This window comes from Arctopsyche grandis, chromosome 8, assembly GCF_051622035.1.
Source record: "Arctopsyche grandis isolate Sample6627 chromosome 8, ASM5162203v2, whole genome shotgun sequence".
NCBI lineage: Eukaryota > Metazoa > Arthropoda > Insecta > Trichoptera > Hydropsychidae > Arctopsyche > Arctopsyche grandis.
The window spans coordinates 25,681,478-25,701,129 of NC_135362.1; the positions used below are offsets into that span (position 1 = coordinate 25,681,478).

Genomic DNA, 19,652 nt, shown 5'->3' on the forward strand with positions numbered 1-19,652 from the left:
AATAATAAATAATCAACAAATTTTATAAACTGGAAACGAGCCTTAATATTTTTCACAGAATTATTATAATTTATAAAATTCTTCAGTACTTACCCTCGCTTCTAGCCTCTCCCGCACAACAACTTTATATGTTTATTTGACAAGTGTTTAACTATTTGATCCCGGTCAGTTAATATTATATTTATTTATCATGGTATCATTGTATGATATTTTAGATATATAAACTAGATAAATTAATTAAGATATTTTAATATTTCTACATATGAGTACAATATATGTACATACATATGTACATACAAAAACATACATATCTACTTATCATACAAATTAGGCAAAGTTAAGATCATAGATTTCTGCATCACTCAGGAGGTACTATGAATAATGCTTTACCTTTTTTGTGGAAGGTTCCCTAAGAGGAGTGCATGCTATATGTAGTATTGATGGTTATGGTTACCTGACAACTCGTTCACAGATTTTCCGTAAACCGATGATGCGCTCCAGGCATTACGTATACGGCCATCTCATTCTCACCCCGTCTGTTCACCATGATCTTGTTTACTATGCCATTACGTATGCAGCCATCTCTTTCACAGACCGTCTGTTATCGGTGAAAAAATGGTCTGTGAAAGAGATGGCTGCATACGTAATGGCAGAGTAAACTAGATCATAGTGAACAGACGGGGTGAGAAAGAGATGGCCGTATACGTAATGCCTGGAACGCATCATCGGTTTACGGAAAATCTGTGAACGAGTTGTCGTGTCACCGATGGAGTTATAGTCCATAACCATCAATAATACATATAGCATGCACAATATTTATTTAAAAATGAATAATTACGAAATTAATTAAATACGACTAAGATATTATAATATAGGGATTATTTGGATATAGCAAATAACTCATCGCTTGAGTTACATATGCAGTGACGTAGCTACCATTGCGCGGAGTGATGCAAGGCATCAGGGCCCATGCTCCACAAGGGCCCAAATTTTTTAACACTCAATATGAAAAAAATATTATTTTCTATCTAAATATATTGAATATTGTAACATAACAGAACAGAAAATGACAAAATACTTTCTCACGTATTCTAATAAATGCCAAGTAAATATGGATCATATTTGATGCCATATATAAGCTAAGCTGCGTATGATTTATAGTCACCGGAGCCTGAGGGGGCCGTGTATTGTTCAAAGGTTGTAAATGCATTGTTAAAGGTTTGCCGAACAATGGATAGCACTGTGACTTTCCTACCTCTAATGATTTAGATATATGGTCAATTACAAATGAGGCGTGTAGCCAACTCGAGTGCGAAAATATTGCAGAAACGATATCTTACTTTGGACGAAGCCACTTTGGTGTCAAATCGTATATATGAGAATGTTAGTAAATTACGTATTATCAATACGAAGAAATAAAATCAGAAGCAGGAAGTGGGGCTCAAATGATGATTTTGAAAACAAACGTCAATATATCATTTAACGTCATTCTGATGAGTTAGCATCCGATTACAGATTCAACAGTGTATAACTATTCAGACTAAATGTATTTTGTAACATTATTAAATAGGTAAATGGTCAACTTAAAAGTCGCTTTCAAGGAATGCAGTCAGTGAAAAACTATTTCAGTTTTCCATTTCTAAAACAACTGTCATATCATAATATTATTAAACAATGGACCGGACGTTTTAACTAAAACTACACACAACCGTCATATAATAAAGCTTTTAAGACGCCGAACTATAATGAGAAATAAAGTGAATGCTGACAAAAGGGAAAAATAAAACTTTCATTATATAAATTATGACGTTATAGTTTGGCATTTTTGATCCCTTTGAAATAAATTCTTTACAAATATTTTCGTTGCAAAGGAAAAAATTAGGGTGTGACCAACCCATGACTTTATCTATGTATTTGAGGAATATAAGAAAGTCACAAAACAAAATTCTATATTGAACCGTACAGATACATTCACACATACCGGCAGCATTATGAAATACTATTGGCTAAGACAGCATTTTCGATACAAATTGAGCGCAAATGTATGGAAACTTGCACAAGACAAAAGTTCTAGTTCCGGTTGTCGGATTTTGTTCAATTTTTTTTTCATACTTAAAATTACTATCAGCATTATACACATTAAATATCAAGAAAATAAAAATAATTTAAAACATCAAAATAAAATAATGAAATATTGAAAATAATACTTCCGGTTTACGAATTCTAACCAAAATTTTAGCAACTCTAAGTACATAAAAAAATAAAAAAAATTAAATTTTCAGCTTAATCCGTTCAGGGGTGTGGACAAAATCCATGCGACAAAATTTTTGACCTTTCTAAGAGGAAAGAATCCCACTTCCGGTTCATTAAATTTAGTTATTTTTTTTATTATTTTTAACTAAAATCACTATTTTTATTATACACAATAAATATCAAGAAGATTAAAATAATTCAAAAGATCAAAATAAAATAATGAAATATTGTTTTAAAAAAAAATACTACTTCCGGTTTACGAATTCTGACCAAAACGTTATCAGTTCTAAGTTAATACATAAAGAATACAAATATAAATTTTCAGGGGTGTGGACAGAATCCAGGCGACAACATATTTGACACTTCTAAGAGGAAAAAATCCCACTTCCGGTTTAATAAATCTAGTCATTTTTTTTATTGTCATTACATTGATACAAGAATAATGCTTGAATTTTTTCTTGAAGATCACACATGTTTAAGGGGTCGAAAAAAATAGTGGAAGAAAAATCGAACAAGAGTAAACTGCCACTTCCGGTTGAGGAATGCTTACCAAATTTTATACATAACTTGCTATTATGCTAAAACTTTTAGATATGAAATTTCAGTTCAATAAACCAAAAGGTTTCTGAGAAAAACATAAAAAACCTTGATTCTCTAGAGCAGGCCTGGGCAAACCGCGGCCCGCCAAGTATTTTGGTGCGGCCCGCGAGCAAAATTCAAAAAAGTTTACTTTTTTCTGATCTAAAATTTTTTTTGTTGATTTGTTAAATGTTTTATCGTTTCTGATATAAGATACAATTCGAATTTGGGCCAAACTAGACCACAAACTTGAATGAGCAATTATCATCAATATTAGAATCGATCACATGTTACTCGATAGCTCTCGACGAAAGTAATAATCGAAAAGATACCGCACAGTTATTAATTTTCATAACTCTAAATTTCACTTTAAGATCAAATTTTATCCAGGATAAAATTTGCGAAATATGGTGAAATTATCAACGATTTAAGTAGTGAGTTTCCATGAAGATTTGGCGACTTCCGAAAAATTGAGATAGGCTTGACAATTATACGAGATCAATTGCAATATATGTACATATATTTTGAAATTTGAAAATTTTTACAACGCCCTAAATACGGAAAAATTTGACAAACTTAGAGATGTTGCTCAAGAAATGCTGGTGGTTTTTTGATCAACCTATGTACATATATGTAAACAAACATTTTCAATCATGAATATCAATAAAAATTCTTTACAATCAAGCATCACAGATAAAAATTTACAAGCATTTTTAAGAATTTCTACTACAAAATTTTCTCTTGAAATGAAAAAACTGTTAAAGACGAAAAAAAGTTTTATCCGTCAAATTAAATTATTTTTTTGTATGGAATTTAAAAAAAAAATGTTTTAATTCCTTTCACGATAATGAATAATGTATATCTAAAAATAGTATTTTACTTGCGGCCCGCTGCTCAGTTTTAATTTTTAATGTGGCCCTTCATCCAAAAAGTTTGCCCAGGCCTGCTCTAGAGTAAGTACTACTTCCGGTTCAGATAAAAATATTTAAAAAATATAAAATTATAAAGATTATTATTTCTAGTACATGTAAAAAAAATTCAGTCCGATTCAGTAAGCAGTTTGGGAGATAATTGAATTCAAATACTTAAAAAAAGAGGACACCTATAAGGGGAGGTACCATTTCCAGTCTGCCGAACAATGGATAGCACTGTGACTATCCTACCTCTAGTGATCAGTAATCGATTCTGAGTTCGAATCAGTCAAAATCTCGAGTTCGAATTTTCGCATGTTCACAAAACTTCATCTATTTTTACTACGTACATAGATAAAGTAAAAACCATAAAGACGATTTCGACTCTCGCAAAGTAACCATTTTTTTTCCCGCCGTAGAGGTAGGGCCGGAAGCTTTGTTAAAGGTTCGCTGAACCTTTTTTTTGCACTCTAGCTTTGTGAATAGACCCAAAACGCCCTGATTCCTGGAAAAAGCACGCTCCCTATCCGCCCTTTACGGCACGCTTCCGGTCCTACCTCTACATGAGTACCTGGCGTATTTGAATAACGGTCAGAGACAGAGAGAAAATATTTTTTTCATTTGATTCACGTATGTATATGTATATTCAACATAAAGGTTATAGATTAATATTGTAGGTGATTTCCGCTAAAAAAAATTCAGAAATTACTTAAAATTATTGAATATCCTAGATATTAATTGTATAATAATCGTGGAATATGCAACAGTTTACATTTAATAACAGCAATGTTGATCTCGGTCCTGCATTTGGGATATTTTTCCAGTTTCATAAAGTACGATTTCAACGGCTTAAATAGTTTTAAAATTCCTTCTAAAGCTGGTAGAAGAACTAGGCATCGTGTTCTGCTGTTACCAAGCATTTGTTTGATATACCAATGAATGTTTTCTATACCGATGAACCTCTGCATCTTCATAAATTATTTTCAATTGTTCCACTCATATTGTTTAAATAAAAATGAACCGTTACTATTATCAAATGAGAAGAGCAGGTATCCAATATCCGCCTATTGGCGCGTTCTTGGGCACCGATTCCAATTTGAATAAACTACAACTGGAATACATCACGATCACGTGGTGGTTCACGCCACGTGGGTTTCCTTTCTGTCGGGGTGACTTCCTGAAACCTTCCCCATGGTGGGGACGATGTAGAAAGTATGTGGACTAACCTGGAAGAAGTATGTATGTGGGCTTCGTGTCGTAGGTGGTTCTACCCGGTCCTGTAATCTCGTCGAATCACCGCCAGAAGTATGTACATACGAGCTGACTGGATAGGAGCTGGAGTACACGAGAGGCAGCTCTCAACGACACTGGGCTGTGGCAAAGTCCCTTCTCAGTGGAGAATGCTTCTTATTGTTTGTCCAACAAAATGACGGAGAGCTCTGCTCGACTCTCGGGGATGCGGCACTCTACCTGGTACAGGAAGAACTGACCTAAACCGTGTCCGAGAAGAGTCTGATCGATCTGGTCTCTAGAATGGCGCGCCCGGAAGCTGAACGCCGTTCAGGCGCGACCCACTGGTTCGCCATTGTCTACTGCAGGGGTAGCGAACCTTTTTGGGTCCTTGTGCCAAAAATCCTAAAATATTATTTCGCGATTGTGTGGCGTGCCCAAGCAGTAGAAAATATAAAAATAAAATTTTCTGAATATTATTTACAAGCTAAAAATTACAATTGAGTTTCACTTAAGTCATAATCAATAAAGAAAAATACACATCAGTTATGTTGTGACATGTTCTTAATATCTCGTTTATATTTCATCACTTTTAGTAATACACACGACCAACTGGATTCATCAGTCATAAACACCTTGCAGTTTAATATTTAATTCATTAAAATTTAAGCACAAATCAGTAAAAAAACATTCATTTTGAAAGACATTCGACGTCCAATAGCTCGTTATATTTTTTAATAACATTCTCAGTAGTTAAAAAAAGCTTAAATTTATCCAAACACTCAACGAATCGCATATCGTTGTACAACGGTAAACCATTATACACTGAGTTTACCACATTTAATAATCCTAAAAATTTTCGTTTGTTTAATCTGCGTGCATATATCAGATTCACCAATTTTGTTACAAGAATCATAATATCTTCCAGTGACTTAAATCCGTGCTTTGCACATAAAACTTGCTGGTGTATAATGCAACGAAAGCCCAGAACGGAATGTCCATGTCCAATACGTTCAGTAAATAAATTGATAAATCCATTTTCCCCTCCAGTCCTACTGCGAGCACCATTTGTCATATCTCTAGCAGTGAGTGCTTTTACAACTGCATTGCAAATATCTATTCCCTTTGTTGTTGTTGTTAATGATGTTAAACTGATCAATTCTTCTTTGATATTATTTCCATTGCAATATCAACAAATAACAACGAATATAACTCCAAATAATAACAAACGTCAATGGCAGTTTGGCCAGTATAAAAATTGTTTGAAGGTGCCACGATAAAATAATAAATGATTGTAGTTTATCTTGGGAAACATTTGATAATTGGTAAAAGTGAGAACGCTCGACAGGAAAAGCGGGGCTAGATATTGGTTGCCATTATGCCGGTGCCAGACATGAGTTCAAAGAAGTGATCACTTCTTTGAAGACTTTGCTCACACATTTGGTGACATATTGTTGTATCTGCCAGATATGTGCTCAAAGATTTGATCAACTAGGCTCGCGCAAGAGGGCTTCGCGCAGTGTGGCAGGCACACAAACATTTGGACTTTTATCCCTTTGATGTGCGCTAAAAAACCGACACGGAACAGCAAATCGCACTTGACCAAATATGTGACAATAGTATCAAATGCCCGTGCCACACATGTGAACACTTATTTGATCACATCTTCGAACACATGTCTGGCGTCGGCATAATGGCAACCAACATCTAGCCCCGCTTTTCCTTTCGAGCGTTCTCACTTTCACCTGATAACACTGTTCGACAAATGACGACTTTTAAAATGTTTCAGAGACGGGATATGACTTTTCTTATAGATCTATGCCCAGTGAACACGAATCTGGTAATAAAAAGTGTTGATTGGCTCGAGATTCGGAGATATATGTATTTTTTAAATCGCGCGATTTTTCTATATCTTGGTGTTGTTCGGTCGATTTCTCAAAATCTGTTAATTTTCTGTTCAAAATGAATATTGGAATCTACATTCGGGTATTTTATCTTTCATTTTTAGTACTTTTCAGCTTTCAAATCTCTCTAAGTAGTCGTCCAGTTCAAATCAAAAGTCTATAAGAAAAGTCATATCTCGTCTCTGAAATATTTTTCGTGTCGAACAGTGTAATTAATGAAACGGAATAAATTAATAATTCACGGATTATTTAATCAAAATTATAATTTTTTAAAAGAAAAAATTGAACTTGGAAATCGTTCGCGTGCCATCCAAATTCACAAACGTACCACCTCGGGCACGCTAGCCCTAGGTTTGCCATCCCTTGTCTACAACTGAACAATGAACGCCGCGCACTACTACAATGGAATACAAAGGTAGAGAGCAAAAAAAAAAGTTCACAATAGAACAATGGGAACCCGTTTCAGTCCCCCCCCTTCTGCCTATCTCTGGCGCAACGTGATGTGCCGTGTAGAGGTAGGATAGCCAAGGGGCCGCTCATTGTTCCATTGTTGGAAATCCTTTGTAATAAAGGTTCGGCAAACCTTTCAATGCATTTACAATATTTGAACAATACGCGGTACCTTCTATACCTTTATATTGCAGCGTCTCCTAAGCCATGGTACGTGTAATACGAAAAAAACAGTAATGGCGGACATGCAGGAGTGAAAGATTTACAATCATAAATATAAATATTTTTTTATATAATAAATAAACATTATCTGAATTAATCATAGTCGACGTCAATATGTACAGTCGATGATCGGAAATCCGGCAATAGATGACGTTTTCCTCTGATCCAGCATGGATTTTCGAGTGCATTTTTAATTAATTTTGCGGATATTAGCAACTCTGCTGTTTCGCTTGATATTGCTAGGTATATTAAAGACAATGAAGTTGAAGAAAACCTTTTACTTTATCATTTTCTGTCCGAATGCACAACGGTTGAAGACATATTTAATGCTATTGACTTATGGGGGATGAACGAATGAGACGACTGGCATGTTAATGCACGTGTTTATTATATGACAGCTGAAGACGGAGTGAGTAGCAGCTCTCCGAACCCAGCCGGGTTGGTCCCCACTCGCAGGAAGGCAACCAAACTCGACCATGTCGTATAAGCGAGCCGCCACATCACTCCCCCCCCAGCATCAGCGATACCAAAATTACAAAGAAACAAATTTTACAAAAGAAAAAAATTATTGTTACACAACAAGCAAAAATATTATTGAGTGGGGAGAAAAAAATTGTTGACGTGGGTCATCCGCTGTGTACATAGGTGTACCGCCCTGAATGGTCGGTAGATTCGAGGGCGGTGACGTCGCGAGCAGGACGGTGGCTGGTCCGATGGTCGGCGATGGATGCGATGCTGCGGCGGCGCCGCTCTTCCGAGGCTGATGTCGGTTGGTGGGGCGGCGGGGGGCGGCAGGGGCATCGATGTGGTTGATGATACTCCGAGCTGGACTGTGAGTCGTTGTGGCTCGTGGAGGTGTTGTAGTGCTACCGCCCGTCTCGGCGTGACGACGCTCGTGGGGACGGACGGGGCCTTGATGATGATGATGATGATGGTGCTGAGGTGGTGTATGTCTTGTGGTGCTGGATGACCGTTCTATGTGTAGTGGATCGCGCATGACTCCACATCCCGCTGTCAAGATCGTCGTCTCATTCGCTCCCCCATTTTTTAAAAACACCTGTCGTCGACGTTGTGGCTGGACTCCAGTCGATAGGTAGATAGGTAGGTAGCCGTGTCTGCTCGTTTATTGTCACCCGCGGGCCGCGACGCGTGTTGATGGCGATGGGGGCGCGGCGGGTAGCTTCCCCGCCTGGCTCGGCGAGGCAGGGATGAGCGGCATGTTGAAATTGATCGAGGCTGCGTGGCTCGATGTCGGGGGTCACCAGTATGGGGGATGAACGAATGAGACGACTGGCATGTTAATGCACGTGTTTATTATATGACAGCTGAAGACGGAGTGAGTAGCAGCTCTCCGAACCCAGCCGGGTTGGTCCCCACTCGCAGGAAGGCAACCAAACTCGACCATGTCGTATAAGCGAGCCGCCACAGACTATTATTTCAGTGACACTTTTTTTACATAGATATTTACCAGGAAGGCTTGACAGGAAGACCCCAATGCGCCTTCATAGACAATTAACACTGTATTTCGAGAAGCTGGAGAACACGACTGTACTGTACCCCCCCCCCCTCACCTCTCGTCGGCCCTGACTCAAACCGTGTAAATATAAAAGTGACTATAAATTTTGTTAATTATTCCTTCAATGTCTAAAGGAAGCAAATCTGCTGCAGTTTGTACTGCATTGTGGAGTATGTTTTGCGGCGCAACCTACACTGATTAATGAAGATTTTGTTATTAACACCTTCAAAATTAGAATTTGTATTATCTACACATTATGTCATCAACTTATTTGAATCCAATCCATTAATAACTAATTTTGTCATTATTATAGGAACTAAATTAATTTTGATAAATTGCTAAATCCGGGACATTTATCTATGCGGGAAGCTGATCAACTTGAAAATGAACAACCTGAAGTATTTGTCTCGTGAAAAAGTAATTGAACATTTGATAGGGCTGAATTTTTTTTTCTTAGTTCTTCCCGAAACCTGAAGAAGCAAACAATTAGATTTCAAACCCCTTTGATAATGAAAATTTTCAGACAGCTACGTCATTATCAATAAAGGAAAAGTAGAATTTGATTGAACTATAGAGCAGCGGTTTCCAAACTGGGAGGCGCGCCTCCCAGGGGAGGCGCCAAAACTTTTTAATAAAAAAATACTTTTTATACCATAATATCTACAAATAAATAAAACTTCCTATCGTAGCTTAACAGTAAAAATTCAATGCATGAATGTTTATTTTTCTTTCATGTTTATATATATGTACATACGTTTAATTCCTATAAAAAATTATCCGGAGAGGAAATTTAAAAAATTGCGCCTTTGCAAATGCTCTGTTTTAGCTAGAGATGCCCATTTAATTGCATATGTTCGATATGTCGCGGATAATAATATATTAGAAGATATATTATTTTGCAAACCCATTCTTGGGAAGACCACATCCATTGAAACTTTTAATATAATAGACAGTTTTTTTAAAGAAAGCGACATAAAGGGGAATAATTGCGTTGGACTGTGTACCGACGGAGCTCACTCACACAAAGCAGGTCTTCAAGCATTGGTCAAAAAGAAAGCACCACGCACTGTATGCTTCACAGAGCAGCTCTACTGTCAAAAAATATGAGCGAGGAACTGAACAGCATTTTTACAAAAGTTATAAAAATTATAAACTACATTAAGAACAGTCCTTTGAGAGCAAGGCTGTTTGCAAAGCTGTGTGCTGATATGGAAGCTAATTATACCTCACTTTTGTATTTAGTTCGCTGGCTATCTCGTGCAAAAATGATTCAAAGGGTGTTTGTACTCAAAGAAGAAATAGCAACCTTTCTCGAAGAAAACCAACATGAAGAGGCACATTTGTGGACGAACGATAATTTAATTGTTAAACTTGCCTATTTGGTTGAAATTTTTGGAAAATTGAGCGGTTTAAATAAATCAATGCAGGGATCACAAATACATCCACTTGTTCAAAAAGACAAAGTAAAAGCTTTCATTAAAAAGTTGGAGTTATGGAAATCAAATTTACAAAATAATGAGTTGGATGTGTTTTCACTTTCCAAAGATTTCTGGGCCTGTGGAACCGTGAGAAGCAACCGTAAAAATATGCCGAAATTAAAAAAAAAACAAAAAGGGCGAAATCCTGTCTTTTCAGTGGTCTGTTGCTGGCAATAAAATGGCACGATAGGAGAGAAGTTCACATGCTAACACCTTACACTCTGACAGTACTATACCAACTAGTAAAATCAGTGGTGTAGTGCTAAATTTTGAGGTGCCGGTACGCTCGAATTTGCACAATTTTTTTCCAAAAGTTTTCGTACAATTTTTACAATACATGCATTTTTACATAATTAATTTCGACTACTTTAATGACTCTAAGGTCGAAAACGCTACATGCGGGAAGGCTTTTCTTTGTCAGTACAGTTAAAGATGATTTAAAAGTATTGTTCGGTGAGGATCGCGAGAAGGTGAAAGCCCAACACCTTACCGGGAAAGAGAGCAAATGGAAAAGGGAAGTTAATTTAGAAGCTGGAATGGTATTAAAAATTAGTAAACATAAAGATACTACAAATAAAAAACATTATTACTTAATTTAACAAAGAATAGTGACAAACTCAGAAAACTATAATAACTTCCAGAGTTCATCTTCATTGACATCGTTTTTATTTACCAAAGTTCAAATTTTTCACATATCTACCGAATGCTTTTTTTTATACGCACCCATTACTCCTTAATTTATTGCGTAACTTCTCGTGACCATACAAAAAAAATCAGACCCTTTTATTGCATTATGCAAGAAATGTATCCTCAAAGTTTCGTATCGTTTGTTTGTTAATTCATTTGAGAAATATGTACCTAACTAAACTCATGTATCGATATTACAACTGAACATCCACCCTAGATAATGGTTTGAGCCGTCATAAACGAAAAAAAAAGTCCAGAGCCCATTCATTTCGTTAATGGGTCCATGAATGGGGACCAATATTTAAATGTGCTAAAGACACATCTGGTGTCTCACATGTGGTATCTTCGAACCTGACAGCATTTTTATGCACGACAGCGTAAAGCACGACTTTTTGTCATCGAGCTTGGGTGAAAAATATATTTCAAAAGTGGTAAAACTTCGAAAAAATTAAAGTTATATACTATTTTGATTTTTGAAATTTTTATGGCGGGTCGCGTACCGGTGCCGATAAATAGTGGCGGGACGCCGTACCGGCGATTCTACAACCCTGAGTAAAATCAATAGAGTAACTGGTGATCCTTCAGTTAAACCAGTTGTTGAGTATAACCAGAACTTGGGATCGTTAGATAAGTCTGACATGATGCTGAGCAGTTTGTCATGCATGCGAAAATCTGCCAAATGGTACAAGAAAGTGGGGTTACACATCATTGATTTATTTTTGTTGAACGGATATTATTCATATCGATCCGTGACTCGGAAAATGATCGGAATTGCGGAATTTCAATTGCACCTAATTCGTCAATTAATCGATAAACTTTCGACTGAGAAAACGGTTGGAATAATATCCGGAACAATAGAAAATGCCAAGAGAACACTGAAAGCGGAAGTTTTGAAACATATGCCGCGGGCAATCTCTCTTGCTGCAAAATCCAAAAAAGCTGTATACCGCAAATGCACAATGTGCATCAAGTCAGACAACCTGAAAGCGACTAAAATCATTATTCTTGAATCTCGAGAATCAAAAAAAGTCGAGAAATCACAGCCTCTACCTGCGAGGCCCAAGAGGAAGAGAGACGATCAAAAATCCACTCATACATCACATTCAATTAGGAAAAAACGTAAAGGAGGTTTGTAATAAAAGTGGGATAGCAAAAGACGAAAATTTTATATTTTTAACACAATTTTTCAGTGTGAGATTTGAAATGTTTCTGAAAATTAGATTGGCAAGCAAAAGATTTGAAACAAATATCGCATTTGTACGGCTTTTCTCCGGAATGTGATCTTTTATGTATCGCTATGTAAGATTTCATAGCAAATGATTTAAAACAAATGTCACATTTGAATGGCTTTTCTCCAGTATGAGTTCTTTTGTGTTTTATAAGGTGCTGTTTTTGAGCAAATGACTTTGGGCAAATGTTACATTTGTGCGGTTTTACATCAAGATGATATAACTTATGTGAAAAAAGGTAAGATTTCCTAGTAAATGATTGAAAGCAAATATCACATTTATGCAGCTTTTCTGCAGTATGCTCCCTTACATGTCTCATCAAGTTAGATCTTTCAACAAAATCTTTTGAACATAAATCACATTTAAAAGGCCTTTCCCCAATATGAGTTCTTTCATGCTTTGTAAGCAGACATTTTTGAGTATACGATTTTAAACAAAAATTGCATTTGTACAGGCCTTCGCTACTGTGAGATCTTTCATGCGTTGTAAGCAGATGTTTTCGAGGATATGATTTTAAACAAATATTACATTTGTATGGCTTTTCTCCAGTATGTACACGTTCATGTATCGTAAGGTCATATTTAGCGATAAATCCTTTTGAACAAATCTCACATTTGTAAGGTTTTTCTTGAACGTGAACTTGTAATTCATGTTTGAAAAGTTGATATTTTGTTGAAAGATTTTTTGCAAATACTACACCAATGCAGCTTCTTTGATGCATGTTCAAAATGAATTTCATGGCTTGATTCAGAATTCGAGAGACACTTAATATAATTGGAAGTTGTCGGTAAAATAGATCCGATATTGTCATTATTTTTCATTTTGAAATCGCTTCCAGTTACTTGTCCTTCACACATCTATAAAATAAAAACAAGGTTGTATAATATTAAATGTGTATAATATATTTTTATTTTTAGTGAACTCACTTTTTCAATAGGATAAAAGTTTTGCTTAGATTCAATCTGTTCCAAGGAACTCGATTCCTGTTTGGATAAATTATCATTGACAGGATAATTACAATCGGTTGCCAGCAATTCATATTCTGTCCTAACCTGCGACCAAAAATGGAACAATGAGACTAATAAATGAAAAAGCAAAATGTGGTGTTTTTGCATAAAAATCAAATTTGTACGTTTTTCCGTTAGTATTAAAATTTGTATGTGTGAAAAAGCTAGTTTTTTTTTATTGATAAACTCACATTTTCAATAGAACACAATTTTTGCTTAGATTCAATCCGTTCCAAGGAACTCGATTCCTGTTTATATAAATTATCATTTACCGGATAATTACAATCTGATGCTGGCAATTCATATTCTGTCTTTAACTGCAAACAAAAAGGTAGCAATGACACTATATAATGACAAAACAAAAGGTGGTGTTATTACAAGTATAACATTTTTTCCTTAGTCTGAAAAAGCTACTGTTTCTTTTTTGGTGAACTCACATTTTCAATAGAACACAAGTTTTGCTTCGATTCAATCCATCCGACGACACTCGATTCCTGTTTATATGAATTATCATTGACGGGATAATTGTAACCAGTTGCTGGCAATTCATATTTTGTTTTAATCTGCAACTGATAAATGAGACAAATCAATAATGAATCAAAAGGTAATGTTTTTGTACAAATATCATATTGTATGACTTTCCACTAGTATGAAAATATTCATGTGTGAAAAGGCTAAAGCAAATGACATTAAACAGAGACCACACGTGATTGGTATTTTCACTACAATGAAATCTTTAATGGTTCAGAAGCCTACTTTTTGTAGCAAATGATTCTCATATTCGAATTGTATTACATTTTCTTTTAATCTATAATTTTAAATGAGTATACTATTTTTAGTGTTTTTTTTTTTATTGATAAACTCACATTTTCAATCGAAGACAAGTTTTGCTTCGATTCTTTCCATTCAAAGGTACTCGGTTCCTGTTTATATAAATTATCATTAACAGGATAATTACATCCTGTTGCTGGCAATTCATATTCTATCTTAACCTGCAACTGAAAAAGTAGCAACGTGACTAATTAATGACAAAGCAAAAGGTCGTGGCTCTGATTAAATATAACATTTGTAAGGCTTTCCGACAGTATGAAATTTGAGGTGTGAAAAGTCTCTAGTTTAAGACAAATGACATTAAACAGACATTTTCACTAGAATTAAGTCTTTTATGATTTTGAACAATGTTCTTATTCCAATATTGTATTACATTTTATTGGTGCAGTGGTAATGTAGACTCGCTGTCCGATGTATGCTCGAAATTAATTTCATGGCTTAATTCAGAATTTGAGAGATATTTCTTATAAATGGAATGTGTTGGTAACAAAGTTTCAATGTCGTGAGTATTTTCCATTTTGAAATCACTTGATGTAACTTTACCTCCGCACGTCTATAAAATAAAAAGAATGTTGTATAATTTTAAATGTGTGTAAATTTTTAGTGTTTTTCTTTAATGATAAATTCACATTTTTAATGGGACAGATGTTTTGTTATGATTCACTCCATTCGAATGCACTCGATTTATCATTTTGTCCATGTATATTATCATTGACAGGAGAATTACAACCAGTTTCTGGTGGATTATCACTTGGACATATTGTAGCTGACAGTTCATCTTCTTTCTTAACCTGCGATTGAAAAAGTAGTAATGAGACTAACTAATGGCAAAGTAATGGTTTAAAAGAAAGTGAAAGCTTAACCGACCCGCAGCTGACAGCAGGAAGGAATCCGTTGAACCAGTGGAAGAGAATTGTCATGGAAGCCAGTGGAAGAAGACTCGGCTGGAGCAGGGCAAAGGCAAAGTCTGGCCTCCATCTCGAAAACAAGAAACAACAATAACGCGACGCTCAAAGTGTCACTCCACCGGAAGCATGTAAATTGGTCGAATGCAATTCCACTCATAACGCTTTCACCGAAAATCTGTAGACCGAAAGGTAAATTCGTCTAATATATTTATATCGAAAAACAAATTCACCGAATTTCGAGTTTCAAACCAGTAGTAGTCGAGTTTTATACCAGTAGTAGTAAATTTAACTATTTAGCAATTTTTTGACGTGATATCAACATATGACGTAGTAACATAGACAGGAAAAATGCCCGACAGAAAATTTAAAAAGCATTTCCCACCTAATGGCGAGTAAACTAAATTAATTGAAAAAAATAATTGCTGTTGTAGCTTTCTATTACCTTTTGCTATATATATATATATATATATATATATATATATATATATATATATATATATATATATATATATATATAAATTTTTTTTTATATATATAAATTTTTTTTTATATATATTTATAGGAAGTCCGCTGGGTAGTAGGGCGGATTGCAGGAGAGAGAGACAAGTAAAAGCGATCTCAATTCAATCTTATACGTTTATTTAGAACAATAGGTACTCGATGCGCATACGCACCCGGTCGCGTCATACGCAACGCTACTACTATCACTACCGCACAAGGTTCGGGAGTACCAACCTTAACATTAATACATACAGTGCATAATACCAACTGTTCGGCATGAGCCACATCATTATACATAATTATAATCATTTTATATTAATATCCTACATATATATGTGTTACACCGAATCCGTGAAAATGTCTATTACACGCATTCGGCAAGAGAATTGCCGAATGGGCAAGTATGACGGGCAAGTATGACGGGCTGAAAACCAGATGGTACAAGTTACATTTTTAAAAAAAGCTAGTGTAAGTGCTAAAATAATAGCATTTCATATACATATGCTATTTATTATTTTATCACTTAAACCAGATTTTTTTAAAAATGTCACTTGTACCAGTCTGGTTTTCAGCCCGTCGTATGTCAATTCGAAATATATTTAATAAATCATATTTTTTTCCAAAGTAATATCATTACAGTACTCTAATATATAATTAATGGGATACTTCGAATTATAATTTAAATCGCATGTCTACAGCCATCATGTTACAGAAACTTACAATTGTATATTTAAATTACACAAAGAGACTTATTTTGATTTGAAATGTTTTTTATTCCTTATAAATAATATTCAGAATTCATTTTGGGTTTATTATGTTACGGGGACGAGTAGGAGATGGTGTACAAATATTATAATCACAGTTTTTTATAAGATGATTATCTTCTTTAATAGTAGTAAGTATACACGAGATTAATGTACAAGTTTGTATTACATGTTACTAGTTAGACAGTTTAATCACAAGTTACTAGTAAGACAGTTAAATCACAAGTTACTAGTTAGAAAGTTTTATCACAAGTTACTAGTAAGACTGTTTAATCGCAAGTGCCTTAACAAAGGGCTGGTGGTTGTATATATCAATTCTGCTGGGTGAAATCAACCAATCAGAGAACAGTGTAACATATGTCTAAATCCGAATATAGCTAGAGTTTAACTTTGAAACAAAGTATTTTAATAACAATCTGGGGGAAGAAGTAATAAAACTTAAGTCTTTACATATGTGTGAATTACACGGTTTAAGCAATAAGTATGCTAGGGGAGAAGTCAGTAAATCGTAGTCGTAAGACCATGGCAAAGGTTAAAAGTGGAGTTAAAATAATATCTAGTAATTTAGATATGAAAAGAAACATGCGTTTGCAATAAAGAACGATGTGGGGTTGACAATTAACACTACTTTAAGATATAGAAAAACATTGAGAATTGTAAAGTCCTGTGTTTCGAATAAACACATTGTTGCAATTATGTGCGTGGGGTTAAGACAATAATAACTTAAAATCTTGATAGAAACATACGTTGGCAATAAAGACCTTTGTGGGGTTGACAATTATCATTAGTAGAAAAATAGAATAATGTCGAGATTTGTAAAGACGTGTTTCAAATAGACATATGCTAGCAATAATACATGTGGGGTGAGTATTCGGGAGAGCATCCACATTACAATTATAATAGTAATTGATCTATTGATAATTTTCTATTTTAGAATTTTTTTTACAGTGCTATTTATAGTAGTATCTTAATTTAATGTTAATGTACAGCATAATAGAGAAAAATTGTCAAAGACCTATTAAAAGTTACTTATTGATCGAGTGTATTGTACATATTAATTAAATGTTTTTATTTTAGGTTAAACCTATGAGTGAGAGGTGACTACGAGATTGTTAAAGTAAAAAGTGTTCTATGGCCCAGGCCACGTCGGACTGTTTTAGTCCGACGTGGCCTAACAAATGCACTTCCAGACTCCGGAGGAATGTATGCAGTAAGATACAGAGTCTCACACCCGGTGATTTCTTAGTCATATTTTCATACATTTAGTCTGGTCGTTGTGGCCTGGAGCTAACATATTTGCTGGGATGTGTGTAATGAAATTAAATATTTATAATATAATACTGATTCTTCACAAGGTATAAAATTCCGACTGTTAAAATATCGATCAAAATGTATAAAAATAGCATTAATTTATGTATAAGGCATATGAGATGATCGAAACATATGTATTTAGTCATATTATACATACTAATATGTAAATTAAACATCCTTATTCAACTGTCACTTTGACACTTGGTTATAATATAACTAGAGCCCGGAATCTGAAGGGGCTGTTTATTGTTCAAAGATCGTAAATGCATTGTTAAAGGTTTGCCGAACCTTTTTTACAAAGGATTTACAACAATGGAACAATAGGCAGCACGTTTCCGGCCCCTCCAGATTCCGACCTCTAAATATAACACGTCCAGTTCACGCATTCGGCATACAATTTTTCGATACCATTTTTATAGTACGATTTGTCTTTAGCCTCAAAATAGGCTTCAGTTTCGGCGATTACCTCTTCATCGGCGCAAAATTTCTGTCCAGCAAGCATGCTATTGAGGTCTGAGAACAGGAAAAAGTCGCTGGGGGCCAGATCTGGAGAATACGGTGGATGCAGAAGCAATTCGAAGCCCAATTCATGCAATTTTGCCATCGTTTTCATTGATTTGTGACACGGTGCATTGTCTTGATGAAACAGCACTTTCTTCTTCTTCAAATGGGGCCGTTTTTCCGCAATTTCGTCCTTCAAACGCTCCAATAACGCTACGTAATAGTCGCTGTTTATGGTTTTTCCCTTTTTAAGATAGTCGATGAATATTATTCCATGCGCATCCCAAAATACTGATGCCATAACCTTGCCAGCCGACTTTTGCGTCTTTCCACGCTTTGGAGTCACTTCATCACGTGCAGTCCACTCGGCTGACTGTCGATTGGACTCCGGTGTGAAATGATGGAGCCATGTTTCATCCATTGTCACATATCGACGAAAAAATTCGGGTTTATTACAATTGAACAGCTCCAAACACTGCTGCTCAGAATCATCAATTCGTTGTTGTTTTTGGTCGATTGTGAGCTCGCGCGGCACCCACTTTGAACAGAGCTTTCGCATACCCAAATATTTATTCACGATATGTCCAACACGTTCCTTTGATATCTTTAGGGTCTCAGCTATCTCAATCAATTTCACTTTACGGTTATCCAAAATTATTTTGTGGACTTTTTTGATGTTTTCGTCGGTAACAGCCTCTTTGGGGCGTCCACTGCGTGCATCATCCTCGGTTCTCATTTCGCCTCGTTTAAACTTAGCAAACCACTTCTCAACGGTTGATTTTCCTGGTGCAAGGTCGGAATAATGTTTATCAAGCCAAACCTTGGCTTCAATAGTATTTTTTTTCGCCGAAAAACAATGCTTTATTAACACACGAAATTCTTTTTTATCCATTTTTTCAAACTAATAAAAGTTGCTTCACTCAAAATGCTATAACTCACAAACTAATAGTACGACAGCTGTTAAATTTATACACGTGTATTTTTAAGGTTAGGGCTAACTAAAAATCATATGGATTTAATACTAGTAGCGAACTTTTTTTTACGAACTTTTCAGCCCACCTAATATATATATATATATATATATATATATATATATATATATATATATATATATATATATATATATATATGCGGCATGCGGTGAAATTATCTCTCTTTTTGTCATACAGCCTTGTTTAATGTGCGCGCGCAGAATACGGGAGGAAAAGCCTGTTCCTCTTGTTCCTGTTGTATCCTGCCCGCGCAAATTAAGTGAAGATGTACGACGGGGGGGAGAGACCCCATTTTTTATCTTTCGACTTAAGATCTTTCGATTTTCGATATTTGCCTTCCGATATTTGCGTTTTCGGGCGTTTCACTTTCGGTCCCGT

The 19,652-nt window shown here is 35.4% G+C and overlaps 2 protein-coding genes and 1 long non-coding RNA gene across 3 annotated transcripts in view; all 3 read right to left on the minus strand.

The window, feature by feature from the left end:
- Positions 1-19,652, minus strand: part of LOC143915157 (uncharacterized) — a 510,169-nt gene that overhangs the window by 385,913 nt on the left and 104,604 nt on the right. The window lies entirely within an intron of this gene.
- LOC143915906 (uncharacterized) lies at positions 11,094-14,609 on the minus strand. Its single transcript, XM_077436726.1, has 6 exons — positions 14,604-14,609; positions 14,333-14,464; positions 13,904-14,029; positions 13,658-13,783; positions 13,386-13,511; positions 11,094-13,316 (listed from the first exon to the last, which is right to left on the minus strand). The coding sequence occupies exons 1-6, from the start codon at positions 14,607-14,609 to the stop codon at positions 13,107-13,109; spliced, it is 726 nt and encodes a 241-aa protein (XP_077292852.1). The 3' UTR covers positions 11,094-13,106.
- LOC143915158 (uncharacterized) lies at positions 14,671-15,329 on the minus strand. Its single transcript, XR_013260882.1, has 3 exons — positions 15,165-15,329; positions 14,927-15,088; positions 14,671-14,850 (listed from the first exon to the last, which is right to left on the minus strand). It is a non-coding gene; the product is annotated as an uncharacterized LOC143915158 (long non-coding RNA).